This window comes from Alligator mississippiensis, chromosome 4 (assembly GCF_030867095.1).
Source record: "Alligator mississippiensis isolate rAllMis1 chromosome 4, rAllMis1, whole genome shotgun sequence".
NCBI lineage: Eukaryota > Metazoa > Chordata > Crocodylia > Alligatoridae > Alligator > Alligator mississippiensis.
This window is the reverse complement of record NC_081827.1, coordinates 167,007,408-167,019,494: the sequence shown is the minus strand read 5'-3', so window position 1 is coordinate 167,019,494 and position 12,087 is coordinate 167,007,408. Positions and strand designations below refer to the sequence as shown.

General features: G+C 46.9%; 1 protein-coding gene across 3 annotated transcripts in view; it reads left to right on the top strand.

The window, feature by feature from the left end:
• Positions 1-11,120, top strand: part of SOCS7 (suppressor of cytokine signaling 7) — a 34,762-nt gene extending 23,642 nt beyond the window's left edge. For all 3 annotated transcript variants that reach the window (XM_059727017.1, XM_059727016.1, XM_019482497.2), the window contains 2 exons: positions 195-353; positions 5,049-11,120. In XM_059727017.1, the coding sequence (XP_059583000.1) occupies positions 195-315 (121 nt within the window). In that variant the 3' untranslated portion in view covers positions 316-353; positions 5,049-11,120. The remainder of the gene's footprint in view (positions 1-194; positions 354-5,048) is intronic.
• Positions 11,121-12,087: the final 967 nt, after the last annotated feature.

Below are 12,087 nucleotides of genomic sequence, written 5' to 3'. Positions count from 1 at the left end.
AAATGCAAAGCATCAGATCTGTCAGAGGAGCACACAAGTCCCTGGTTGTGGGCAGCTTTTCTCATCCAGGCAGCAGGGGCAGGGCTGGCTTTTGGGAAATAGTGGAGGGGGAGGAGGAGGCATAGCTGTAGCTTTTTTTAAACATGGACTCTGTTGTGACCTGCTATGAAAGTCTTTGCCCATGTGCTCTACAGGCCTTTGATCTCCTACATCCGGAAGTTCTATTACTACGACCCACAGGAAGAGGTGTACCTTTCACTGAAGGAAGCCCAGCTTATCTCAAAACAGAAGCAGGAGACCGAATCTTCAACGTAGCGAGGCTGCCTTGTCCTGTCCTGTTGCTGTCCCTGATGGTAAATTCCCCATTGCTGTCCCCAGGCATATCCTGGATGGTACCAAGATCCAGCATTGCACTTAACTCCTAGCATGTGCTTGGCCCTGAACAGGAGGGCAAGGCTCATCCCACTAAACCAACCCCCTGAGAGTTGGTTCCACCGTCTGTCATCTTCCGTCACTGCCCCATCCCAAACCATGTTCTGTGGGGTTTCCTTCTCTGAGATGCTCTTGGGCAGGGGTAGTGGGAAGATACCAGCTGCTTTTGACAGTGTTGGGTTCTTCAATGCCTCACAAGCTTGTGTGTGGACTTGGTAGGAAACCTCAGCTGTCAGTACGGTATACTGAGGCAGGACCAAAACTAAACTCCTGGGGCATTAGAGCATTTCTCTTGCATGAGACTGTGCCTGTAAAGAGCTTGCACAGCCCTTGCAGTCACCAGGAAACTGCATTCCTGGTATGAAGAGTGGGAGGGAGATACCTGTTCAGTTATATACAGAGTATAAGTGGGATCCTGGAACCCAGAGGAGGGAGATGCCATCTTGGTAATTCTCCCTTTCCAGCCAGCTGCAGAAGTGAGCTATTGCAAGGGAATTGCTTAACAATGCAATTCCTTTAATCAAAAACAGTTCTCTTAGTGCCCAGGCAGACTAGCCTCCAGTCTCACTGTGAAGCATCTTAACATGCAGATGTGTGCAGAGGAATTCTAATGCGTTATTAAATGGTATAAAGGCAGATAGAAGGTCCTGGGGTGGGTGGAAGAGATCACCGGAGATCTAAGCTGGAGATGATGATTAGTTTTGTTAGGTGCTGGTTAATTGTGTAAGTTTAGTTTCAGACTTGCTGGGGGAGCTAAGGTAAGATCCTGGGGTATGGTTCATCATGAAGAACTATATTGCAAGTAGGAAACACAGCTGCCTGCCTCACTCCCAGTGGACATCAGTCACTGAGGGCAAGGGACTGTTTGTTGCCTGTCTATGAAGAGCCAGCTTCTGCAGCTGGAAGCCAGCATTTTCTGTGTTTCCCTCAGAGTGGTAGATCATCAGAAAAGGCTGCTCAACTCGCCTGGGGTCCAGAGTTCTCCTAAGGCCAAGTATTTTGTTTGGATTGCTGTCAGTGGATCCCTTGTCCTGCCTTCTAAATTGCTTCTTGCACTCAGTCATCCTCCCATCCCTGTGATGTGGTGACCACTGGCTGCTTGGGGTGGAAGCCTGGAATTCCCTTTGATAACAGCTAGTAAACAACCTGCCCAAACCGAAAGAAACCGAACTTTCTTTCTTCCCTTTGCATCCTGACTGTTTGGAGCACTTGACAGCTGGATAAATCCTGACTCCTCCTGCTGGGCAGATGATCTCTCCAGCAATGACAAAATTGATTGGATAGAGTCTGCTGCTATCAAGGGATAGATTTACTTAATGGAGACAGATGCTTTATCTCTTCTGTAGAGGTTCTGACCTGTCCTGCTTGATGAGGTATTATGGTAGCTTCTGCCTATGAGTTGAATACATATCCAGGGTCCTTGTACTACACCGTTATATGGCTTATAGAATCTGCCCTTCAGGGCAGGTTCTCCTTCCATACTCGAGGCTTGTATTTCAAAAATCTCTAACCCTTTTGGTTGTGAAGGAAACTATAGCTGAGCTAATTGTAACCAGCACAATGTTTGCAAAGATCCTGAAATCACCAGCCTCCCCCTCCCCACTTCTCCAAAGCAGTGGTGAGTGTCGGTGTTTGTGTGTGCTAGTAAGCCACTGGAGGGAGCAAAGCCCCTTGTTGGAGGCAGTTAGAAACCCAGATGGCCTTCTCCCTTGGTTGCCACACTAAACACCCTTCGGTCTTGAGCAGGGAAAAAGGTACTGCAGAATTTCCACAGTAGCCATGCTGAAGAGGCAGTTCTAGCTTGTTACTCAGCCTTGAGCCAGTGTCTTTGTACCACAGGGTGAGACAGGCATAGCAAAATAATCTCAGCTTCAGGTCTCTTCTTATCCCTGTCCTCAGCTCTGGCTTTATAGCCCCAAACCAGAACAGGTCAAACCTCTCTGCTGGGTGTTGTCAAAGCCTTTCCAGCTTCTGTCACTGAGGGAGAGAGGAGACATCCTTCCCCTTTTAAGTGTTTCTTACCACTATAGGAGTACCCAATCCAGGGATTCCCTGCCTCTTGGGTCCTGCCTGTCTGCATTAAAGCTGGCTTCCTGTAGGTCACACACCTATTGTTAGTTACTCATGGGCTTATGATGTCAGGTTCCATAGTTTATAACATGAACACTGCAGTCCTGTGTACATCCAAAAGCTTACTGCTCTTGACAAGGGATGCAATGCCTTCCTACTCACATATCTGTCACTTGCTTGAAGGAGGAGGGTTTTGTCTGTGATTGGTTCTCCTCCCCAAGTTGCACGCAATATGGAGTGAGCTTTGGGTTTGTGGCATTCACAGAAATGCAGTAGCAAGGACTCATTCATAAATTCAGATACATATGTCTTCTGTATAACCCAGCCAAAAGCTGCTAGGTAAGGGCTTCTGTAGCTGGGCCCTCAGGGAAAATTTGGAGCACACACATTAAACACACGAGAGGGTAGTGCTTGCTTGGCATCTCTATCCTTTTCAAAGTTAGGGAGACTGGAGAGGAGACAGATCAATCAGAAAAGCCATCCTGTATATAGTGCTAACACTGGGAGCAAAATTCTGGGAGAGCAGGTCCCTGAGCTACTTTGAGTTAAGTGCTTGCTGCCAAGAGCTGGGCTTTCCTAGTGAGGAAGATGTTGTCAGTGAGATTCAAAGGTATTTACAGAATAACCATTAATTCTAAGTAACTCAAATATGAAATTGCAGGACTGTTGGCAGTAACATATAACCCATTGTTGCAAATGGCCCCAGTGACGGAGGATTGGCAGGTTGCCAACATAACACCCATCTTCAGAAAGGGCTCCAGGGGCAATGCTGGGAACTGCAGACCACTGAGTGTTATTTCCATCCCTAGCAAGTGGTAGAATCTATGATAAAGAATAAAATCAACAGTCTTATGACAGAAATATGACTGGGGAAGAGTCAGCACGGCTTTTTGTGGTGGAAATCCTGCCTCCCCAGTCTGCTTAAGTTCTTTGACTGTCCTAACAAACATGTGGACAAAAGGGATCCAGTTGACATGAGCTTTTTGACATGATTCCTCACCAGAGGCTTTTGAGAAACTGAGTTTCCAAAGGATTGGAGGAAAGGTTCTTTTGTGGACTAAGAGCTGGTTAAGAGAGGAAGCAAGGGGTAGAGCTAAAATGGTCACTATTGAAGATGGAGGGAGGTCAGAAGTAGAGTCCCACAGGGGTCTGTGCTGGACCGGGTTTGTTTAACATTTTCATCATTGACTTGAAAATGAAAGAGTACAGTGAAATTTCCAAGTTTTCAGCTAGTGCTAAATTATCCTGGAAAGTCAAATACCAAGCTGATGGAGAGAGACTGCAGAAAGACCACACAAAGCTAATTGAGTAGGCAAAAAAAAAAAATGGCATATGAACTTCAGTGTTGGCAAGTGCAAGGTCATGCATATGGGGAAGAAAATACCTCCGTTATATATGCACACAGTGCTGGGTTCTGAACTAGCAGTTATGATTCAGAAAAGAGACCTTGGAGTCATTGTAGATAGTTCTCTAAAAACATTTTAAAAACATCAGCTCAATTTGCAGTGGTGACCAGAAAAGCAAATAACGTTGGTATCATTAAGAAAGGAACTGAAAACAAAGCAGAGAACATTATCATTCTACTATACAAATCCATGGCATGCTCACATTTTGAATACTGCGTGTAGCTTTCATTTCCACATATCAAAAAGGATGTAGTACAGGGGTGGGCTGGATGCGGCCCATGGGCCATTCTATTCGGCGTGTGGGGCCCCTAAAAAATTTAGAAAATTAATTTTTATCTTCCCCTGGCTGTCTGTCACGCAGCCCTCTGGCTTGCTAAAACTCAGTAAGTGGCCCTCTGCCCGAAATAATTGCCCGTCCCTGATGTAGTAGAATTAGGAAAGGGACAGAGAATGGCAGCCAAGATGATCAAGGTATGGAGTACCTGCCTTACCAGGAGAGACTCAAGACACTGGGATTCTTCAGTTTGGAAAGGAGAAGGCTGGGGGGAATATGAAGTCTATAAAATCATGAAGGGTGTAGACGAAGTGAATGGGGAACTGTTATTCACCAAGTCTGACAATACTAGAACAAAGGGGCACCCCTGAAATCAGCAGGAGATAGGCTTTAAACACTTTATTATGCAGCACATAGTTAACTTGCTCCAAGAAGAGAGGCAGATAATATAGCCAGGTTCAAAAGGAACTGGGCATTTAATGGACCCATCCTCCATGAATTTAACTACAAATAGAACAGTCAGGTGTATCCTTTGGCACTTCTAAACCAATGATGGTGGGTGCCAGCAAGGGTAGGACAGGGCTAGTTCACTCTAGATGTACCTTGTTCATATGCTCTTCCAAACGCATCCACTCGTGCCATTGTTGGAGACAGGATGTAGGGCTGGGTGTGGACCATTGGTCTGACCTCATAGTACCTCTTTTGATTCAAGAGCAGAGGGAGCTGGTTCCATGGGGTCCTCTTTACTATTGCTGCTGCTGCCCTTCCACAGGGAACTGATGCTTCATTGCTACCACAGCTTTCAGGTGGGCAGCTCACATACTGCATCTAGCAGGCCAACTCTAATCCCTTTGCTCTCTCTCCAGTTAGGAATTTGGCTGCCAACCTCCTGTAGCATGGACCCCCAACAAGGCTACAGTGACAAGGAGGCTCAGGAAGGAGGAGCCTGGCTCTGCAAGACCGACTTCTGCTCTTCTGGCTCTTTTGTACCTTGCCAAGAAGCACAGTGGCATGGGGGTGCGGACCTCAGCTCCCAGCTCAGCAGAGGAGCCTTGGAGGGCACAGACACACACAGCCTCTTCGCAGAACAAAGAATGTCACGGCAGTATTGACTGGTTATTTTTTGGAAAGTTTTATTTTTGATGTCTTCATTTTTCCAGCATGGGAAATACTGTCTTAAGAGTGGCTGGATTTCTGTCCCTTACCTTGAGCAAAAGGCAGGGGAAGAGAAGGGGGGCTGTCTAACAAGCTCACCTGATCCAGCCATGCTGGAGAAACTGCCCCTCAGGTCCCGCTGATGTGGGTCCAGCCCAAGAGCTGCTCTGAAGCAGACTGAGCCAGATTTGTGTGCAGCTACGTAGAATAATGGGGCGGGGGGGGATGGGGAGGGAGGGAGGGAAGGCGTAGAGTTCTACAGTGTGCAGCTGCATAGATCCTGTGCTTTCTAGGGGATGGAGAGAGCCAAGCATAGCCTGGAGCAGTTGTGTTGCTACTGGAATGCAGGGTGGTCCCATGCTTTCCTATTATACCCTGGGAAAGAGCAGTGCATGCTCCTTTAGATCAGTCTGGAGCCTCCTGCTAAACAGAATGGATGTAAGTGTGGAGCAAGGAGCCTGCTTCTGAAGAGGCCATCCACCACTTGGCAAACACTGGCAGACTTCCCTGAAGAGTCTTCAGCAAAAACCTTTGACAATTCCTCCTTCAGTAACATGGAATCTAGCAAAGCTCTAACTACAACTGCCTGTGTTCCAGTCATCTCTAAACCAAGGGCATCCCTGCCTCGCCAAAGCAATCTCTGCCTTCCAGAGCTGTGGGTCCTTTTGTTACAGCCTTTGTGCCAGCTATTCCCAGAAGCTGTGAATGAAGTGTTTTTTTTAATGAAAGGAGCAGTGTGGAATCCTGATAACTAATTGCTGAGGCATATGGGACAGCTTTTGAACTGAACAGGGATGGACCAGTTTTGATCCTCCCTTCTTTGTTGAATGGGAAGATTTAAGGAGAGAAGCCTAATGTAGTACTTGGAGACAGCATATAATTTTCCCCCCTCTTCCCCCCTGATTGATTCTTCTGTATTTATAGCCTTTCTGGGGCTAAACTAGGATGTTCTGTGATCCCTATTCACAGAACAGCTACTACTGATTGGATCAGGAATGGGGGCAGGACAGGGGGAAAGGCATGGTTGTTCTTTCCCTAATCTTGTTAAGTTCTCCATGGCTTCTTGGACTTGGCAGAGGTCATTCTCCCATCTTCTCAAGGTACCTGATCAGTTTGTTTCCTCAGGCTTTAACTGCAAAGAAGGGACATTTGTTGTTAATGGTAAAATGTAGTCTGTCCTGCAGTGAAATTCTCTCCATGTGCTGTTAAAAAAAAAAAAAAGAAAGAAAAAAAAAAATGGTGTTCCTACCATTTCAAATCACTGGGGGGTAGGGCAGAAGCACCTTCTCCTGGCAGCAGCGTGGCCCGCAAGTTGAGATGCTTGTCAGCCATTGTGCAGCCTTGGTCTGCTCCTCTGACAGCCCTTTCTGGTGGTCTTGCCATGTTGGTGTAGCCAATGAGGAATGTGTAGGCTTTGCAACCCTCCCTAGAGGATGCTTACTGAGATTTAGAGAGAGTAGCTTTGAAAATCAGGGTTGCCTCACTTGGTAAAGCCTTCCAACAGAGGTTGCTGGAGAACTGGGCCTCCCCTTCTCATCTGATATCCCTGGCTTTTTGTCTCAAAAAGAATGTGTTCATTGTACCAGTTTAAAGGATTAACCTCCAGATGAGCCCAACCACCAGGTTTGAAAGTGCTACTGAGTCTGCATCATAGTGGTGCATTTGTATTTTGGATGTGGGGGGGTCAGGAGGGGATTGATACCCCAGTTAAGTCTTGCCATTCTGGGTGCCTGGCTCAGATGCTACAAGAGGTAGAACGTAGTGCACAGCCCAGCGGGTCCTATCAATGAGACTCTGGGGAGTTTTCCTCTTGTGGGCAGCCTCTGTGTACCCTCACAGGCTGAGCTCTGCAGCTGACAACTGAGTTAGGGTAGAATATGCAGGTCCTCCCACACAAAGGTGCCCACAAGAGCATTGGGCAAGTGCTCTGAAGTTTGAAAATCCATCTGCACTATTTGGACACCCAGCCCCATGAGTGCATCTCCATCTGTGGTGGGCTGTGACCTCTCTACCCACCCCTTTGTGATACCTTGATCACACTATAGATGAAGAATTTAAAAGTTCAGCCTTCAGCTGAAAAGAAGAGAATTTATTTCCTTATGGGAAGCAGAAAGACATCTCCAGAATGTGTCTAAATCTGTGGACAACTGCGGAAGGGCTCTAGTTAACCAGCTGGGCATCTCTGAAGGCACTGCAATGTGATGGCCAGTGCAGCCGATTAAAGGGATGGTTGTTGGGCTTGGCTGGCAGCTTCTCTTCTGCTGGCCCTGTAGGATGCCTGGCTTCGACATGGAGCCTGAAGATCTTGAGAATCTCCTTAACTTGAGATGGCCACAAAAGTCTCCTACTCCAGGTTCTTTCTGCTGCAAGGAAAGATGCAAGCTGTCAACTCGGTGCTGGATCTGGGGAAGCAAGCATGGGGAGAGAGAGAGAAATAACCAGGTTGGAAGAGAGAAGAGGGAATTTGAAACGGCAAACACTGAGAAGCGGTGGAGAGTCAGATGCTGGCCCCAACAGCATTGCCTGAACAGGGGAGAGTAAAAACGCACAAATCTACACCCCAGCCGGAGCTGGGTCAAAAAGAAATCCTTATCTCTACTGCTCCGACTTCTTTTTTTCTTCTCATAACTGGTTTTAATTCCCCACTCTACCTTTCCCTTTAAGCTCAATGCAACTACTGATGTCTCATGCCTGCTGAGTAGCTGAGTCTCATTCCTGCTGAGTAGCCTAGGGCAGGTTGTGTATCTGGAACAGGAACTGTCCAAGAAGAAAAGTAACCTGATAATACTGTTGCATCTGGATTTGGGCTGCTGTGACCATGCTGTAAGAGAACATTCTCCACGGCCTGTCTGGCAACTCCCACTGTTACTTGAAACACGTATGCTGCAGTGGGCAAGTGTTCTGGCCAGATAGTGGGTGGCTAAAAAGGGCTTTGAGGGCTACACCATGGGTGCCTGTGGCTCATGCTCTTGAGTTGCTGGTCAAGTGTTGCTTTATTTTCTCTCCCTGGTGCTAAGGTCCCCTGGTTATGGAATGTAACACTGTCTGCATGTCAGCATAGGAGGTTCCTGGACTTCTGGAAGCTTCAGTCTTAAAAGCAGGTTTCCCTAAAGCCATCCAAAAAGAAAAAAAATAGAAGCTTACACGCTCAGCCATTTTTCTGGGGAGGAGCGAATGAGGTTTTACCTGGTTAAAAAAAAAACAACTGGCCAAGTATTTTCTGCAAGATTCTGTTTCAGTAGCCTCTGCTAGCTTTTAGTTTTAGAAAGGATTAGAGGAAGGGGTAACTTCCTCAAGCTGGGAGCATGCAGGATTCTAGGTGCTAAATCTCTTGTGTGGTTGTTTTGTGAGGTCACTTTGATCAGCATCAAGCCAAGGTCACTGTAGTGGCCACCCTGGATCAGCCTCTGTGTGACAGCAGCTGTTATGAGGGTGCAAAGTACTCTCCCTCTAAACATCCCTCACTGTCTTTCTATGGCATAGGTAGTGACGCCGAGGCAGGATAAGTTGCCCAGTAAACAGTCTGCTGTCCACATTGCATCTGGATAATGTCCCTATGCTCCTGGAATAAATGGAGCTCCTTTGAAGCCCACATCTAAAACAAGCTTGCTGTCCATATTCTAAAGCACATTCCTCTCCCTGCTAGGTTTCTGGGCTATAGCTTTTCCTGCAGGAAGGGCAGCCACCTTGCCTGCTTTTGGAACCTCTGAATGCTCATACTGCTACAATTCAGAGACTGCTAGCCTGATAGTTTCTAGGGTCGGAATGGGACCTGAATAGATCATCAAGTCAATAGATAGAGCAGGTTTCTTCACAAGTGGCCATGGCCACCCTTAATGAGTGTAGGTGGCCTAATACAGAGATCTGAAAGGTGACCAGATATCCTCTTTGTCGTGTGAGTGATTCCATCGTAATGTAGGGAGGAACACTGAATGCTTTGTCCCTATGGGAATCTCTTATTTGTAGGTTAGCAGTTTATCTTGATTTAAAGGGATGCTATCAGCTTGCTTCTGAAAGTTATTTAAAGCAGCTTTCTTGTCCCGAGCTGATTCCTTTTAAGAGGCTTTTTCTTCTCCTTGGTTTATCAGAGCCCTTTACAGTAAAGAAGGGATTGACTGGATTGGGGTGGGGGGGAAGGGGATGAGAGGAAATATGACTATATAGGACATGAATAGGCAGTGACTATACACAAGTTGCACAAAGTAAACTTGAAAAAACCATCTACCTTGTCAGTTTTGATAGTGGAACTGGGGTCAGGACAGAGCATCCAGCCATATGTATCTGTATTTCAAGTTGATGAGGCACCTTTAAACTTACATGATGTAAACACCAGCTTGTGCTGTTGCATGTGTGTTCCATCCCTCTTTTCACTGCAGTGACATTTCTGGTAATGAAATGCTTTTGACTTGCTCCTGGGGAGCAAACCTTTAATAAACAGAAGGCAGGTGTTTTATGAGCATCAGGTGCCAGTTACTCCTGAACATGACTTGATGGGAAAGTGGCTCTGAACTGTGCCAGGAAAGGAAATAGCTGATGTCCTCACTTGACATGGAACCATCTTGCAAGCTGGTTAGAGAGGTGTTCAAGGAAGCTAGCAGGCAGGCTCAGAGTCCAACACTGGGATTTTCCCCATGACAAGTGTAAAGCTAGAGCTAGAGGCTGATGACCCTTTTCTATGGAAAGGAAACACTACAAGAAAGTGGACTTTAAAACTAAGTCGTATTTGTTTGTATCCAGCCTCTAGCCAGGCAGGGAATAGAGAAGTATTTTGTGCCTTTTGACACTGAATCCAATCTGTGCAGCATCCAACTTCCAAGTGTTCAGTCCCCATTATGACACTTCTGGTCCATCTTACCTCAAAAGCTCAATGCATTGAGTTTCAGGTTCTTCTGAAGGCCCAGCCCAGCCCCCAGCTTCTCCTTTATAATTTGCCTAACATCAGGTAACATGTGGGTAAACTCTTAGAACTGCTGCTTTTAGGGGACACTACTACAGTGTAACTCCTACCCATTGCAAAGACAGTAGGCCTTGTCCTGAGGGTATGCCACGGGTCTACTGTTCCCTCCTGTGGGGGATTGGGCAACCTCAGTCCTGAAAGGAGGCCAAGAGAATGAAGTATGAGACACCGTGTAGGTATCACCCCCCCATGTGGGCTCTTCTTTGTAAGAGGGTGATTTGGTTCATTCTGTCACTTGGGAATGGACTTCACTTGTAAAAACCACTCATAGACAGGAGCAAGCAGGGACAGTAGGGCAGGGTGTGGGGATAGAATGATGTAACCCTCCCTCCAAAGCATTGCAAGCTTTCCTGTGCTGGGGGACCTTAGAGTCAGCCCTGGGGGCCAATAATGACTGGGTAGAGTGACAGGATGTCTGGTGAGGTAGAAATAAGCGTCTCCCTACAGCAAGGGCTTTGGCTGCCTGAGAAGGTTGCACCAGGGCATCTTGACTCATGTTTTTCTACTGCTACTTTAAACCAGGTTAGAAAGCAGAGTAGGGACTCTGATTTTCTGAGTAGCTCGTAGCAATTCCAGCCTCTTTCTTCTGGGCTCAATAATAAGCACCTCAGGAGCAGTCTTCCCACACCAGTCTCACTAAATCTTTTTAATGGCTTAAGTAATGCTAGGGCAGTTTCTTCCCTCTAAAAGTTTCTAGTGTCTGCCTCCAAAATGCATCATCTTGGCAGCAATTGAGCAGAGGAGGCAGTTTGCTTGACTGGTGAATCCCATCAAATCAGCCACAGTTGGGTGAAAAAAAAAAAAGGGCCTGTATAGCCCCTGTTTTCTCTGTCCTGCCATAGCTCTGCCTTGTGCCTGCAGACCACTTTAGTTACAGATCCAGCCCATACTAGGACCCTAAAAGGCATCAGCCTTGATCAGGGACCCACAGGTGGTCTTTATCTGCCTATATGGGCTGGCCTCTTTCAGTGACATCATCAGGTGTCTTGTAAGACTCTGCACCTTTGTGAGTCTGCACCTTTTGTCTAAGCAGAACAAAGGCCTTCCCATGCATGGGCTGGCCCAGGACGGGGCTCCACTGGCAAGGGAAGGTTCCTCATGGCAGACATTGCTGAAAGGGACAATCTTCCACCCTTCAAGCAGGCTGGATGTGAAGGGCACTTGTCCATGGGTAGGGGAGGAATAACATGGGCTGTTTCTTGATTCTTTGCAGTTCATAAGGCTTGGCTTGTCCATTACTCTGGATTAGCTTGAGCAGAGGTCTGGCTGCCCTTGCTGGAGGAATCCTCAGAGTTCTCGGGCAACTGTCTGAGCAGGCTGCCTTTTCTGCACCTTGTTATCTAAAACATAGGGAAGGGATTTTTCAGAGGAAGTCTCAATCAGGCTGTGCTGTCTTGTGAGCTGGTCTCCCAATCCAGTCTTCTGCAAGGAAACGGGACAACAGAGACCTGACTTTCTAGCCTGAAACCTGAGCAGGATCGAGTGGACAGCGCACTCTGCTAGTGATCAGACTATGCGTCTACCCCTCATGCCATTGACTTGCTGTGTCACCTTGAGCAAATCCCTTAAACCTCCTGTGCCTGTCTTGCCCACTTGTACACTTCTTTTAAAGCATTGGAGAGGAGAAGCAGGCCATGCGCTAAGAGAAACGCAGACAAACTCAACCCCCCAAACTTCCATGCCTTTATACAAAGAAGCAAAAAAAAAAAAAAAAAAAAAAAAAGTGTGTGGGGGGGGGATAATTGCTGTTATTTTACAAGCTATTTTAAAAAACTGGAAAATGGTCAAAACAC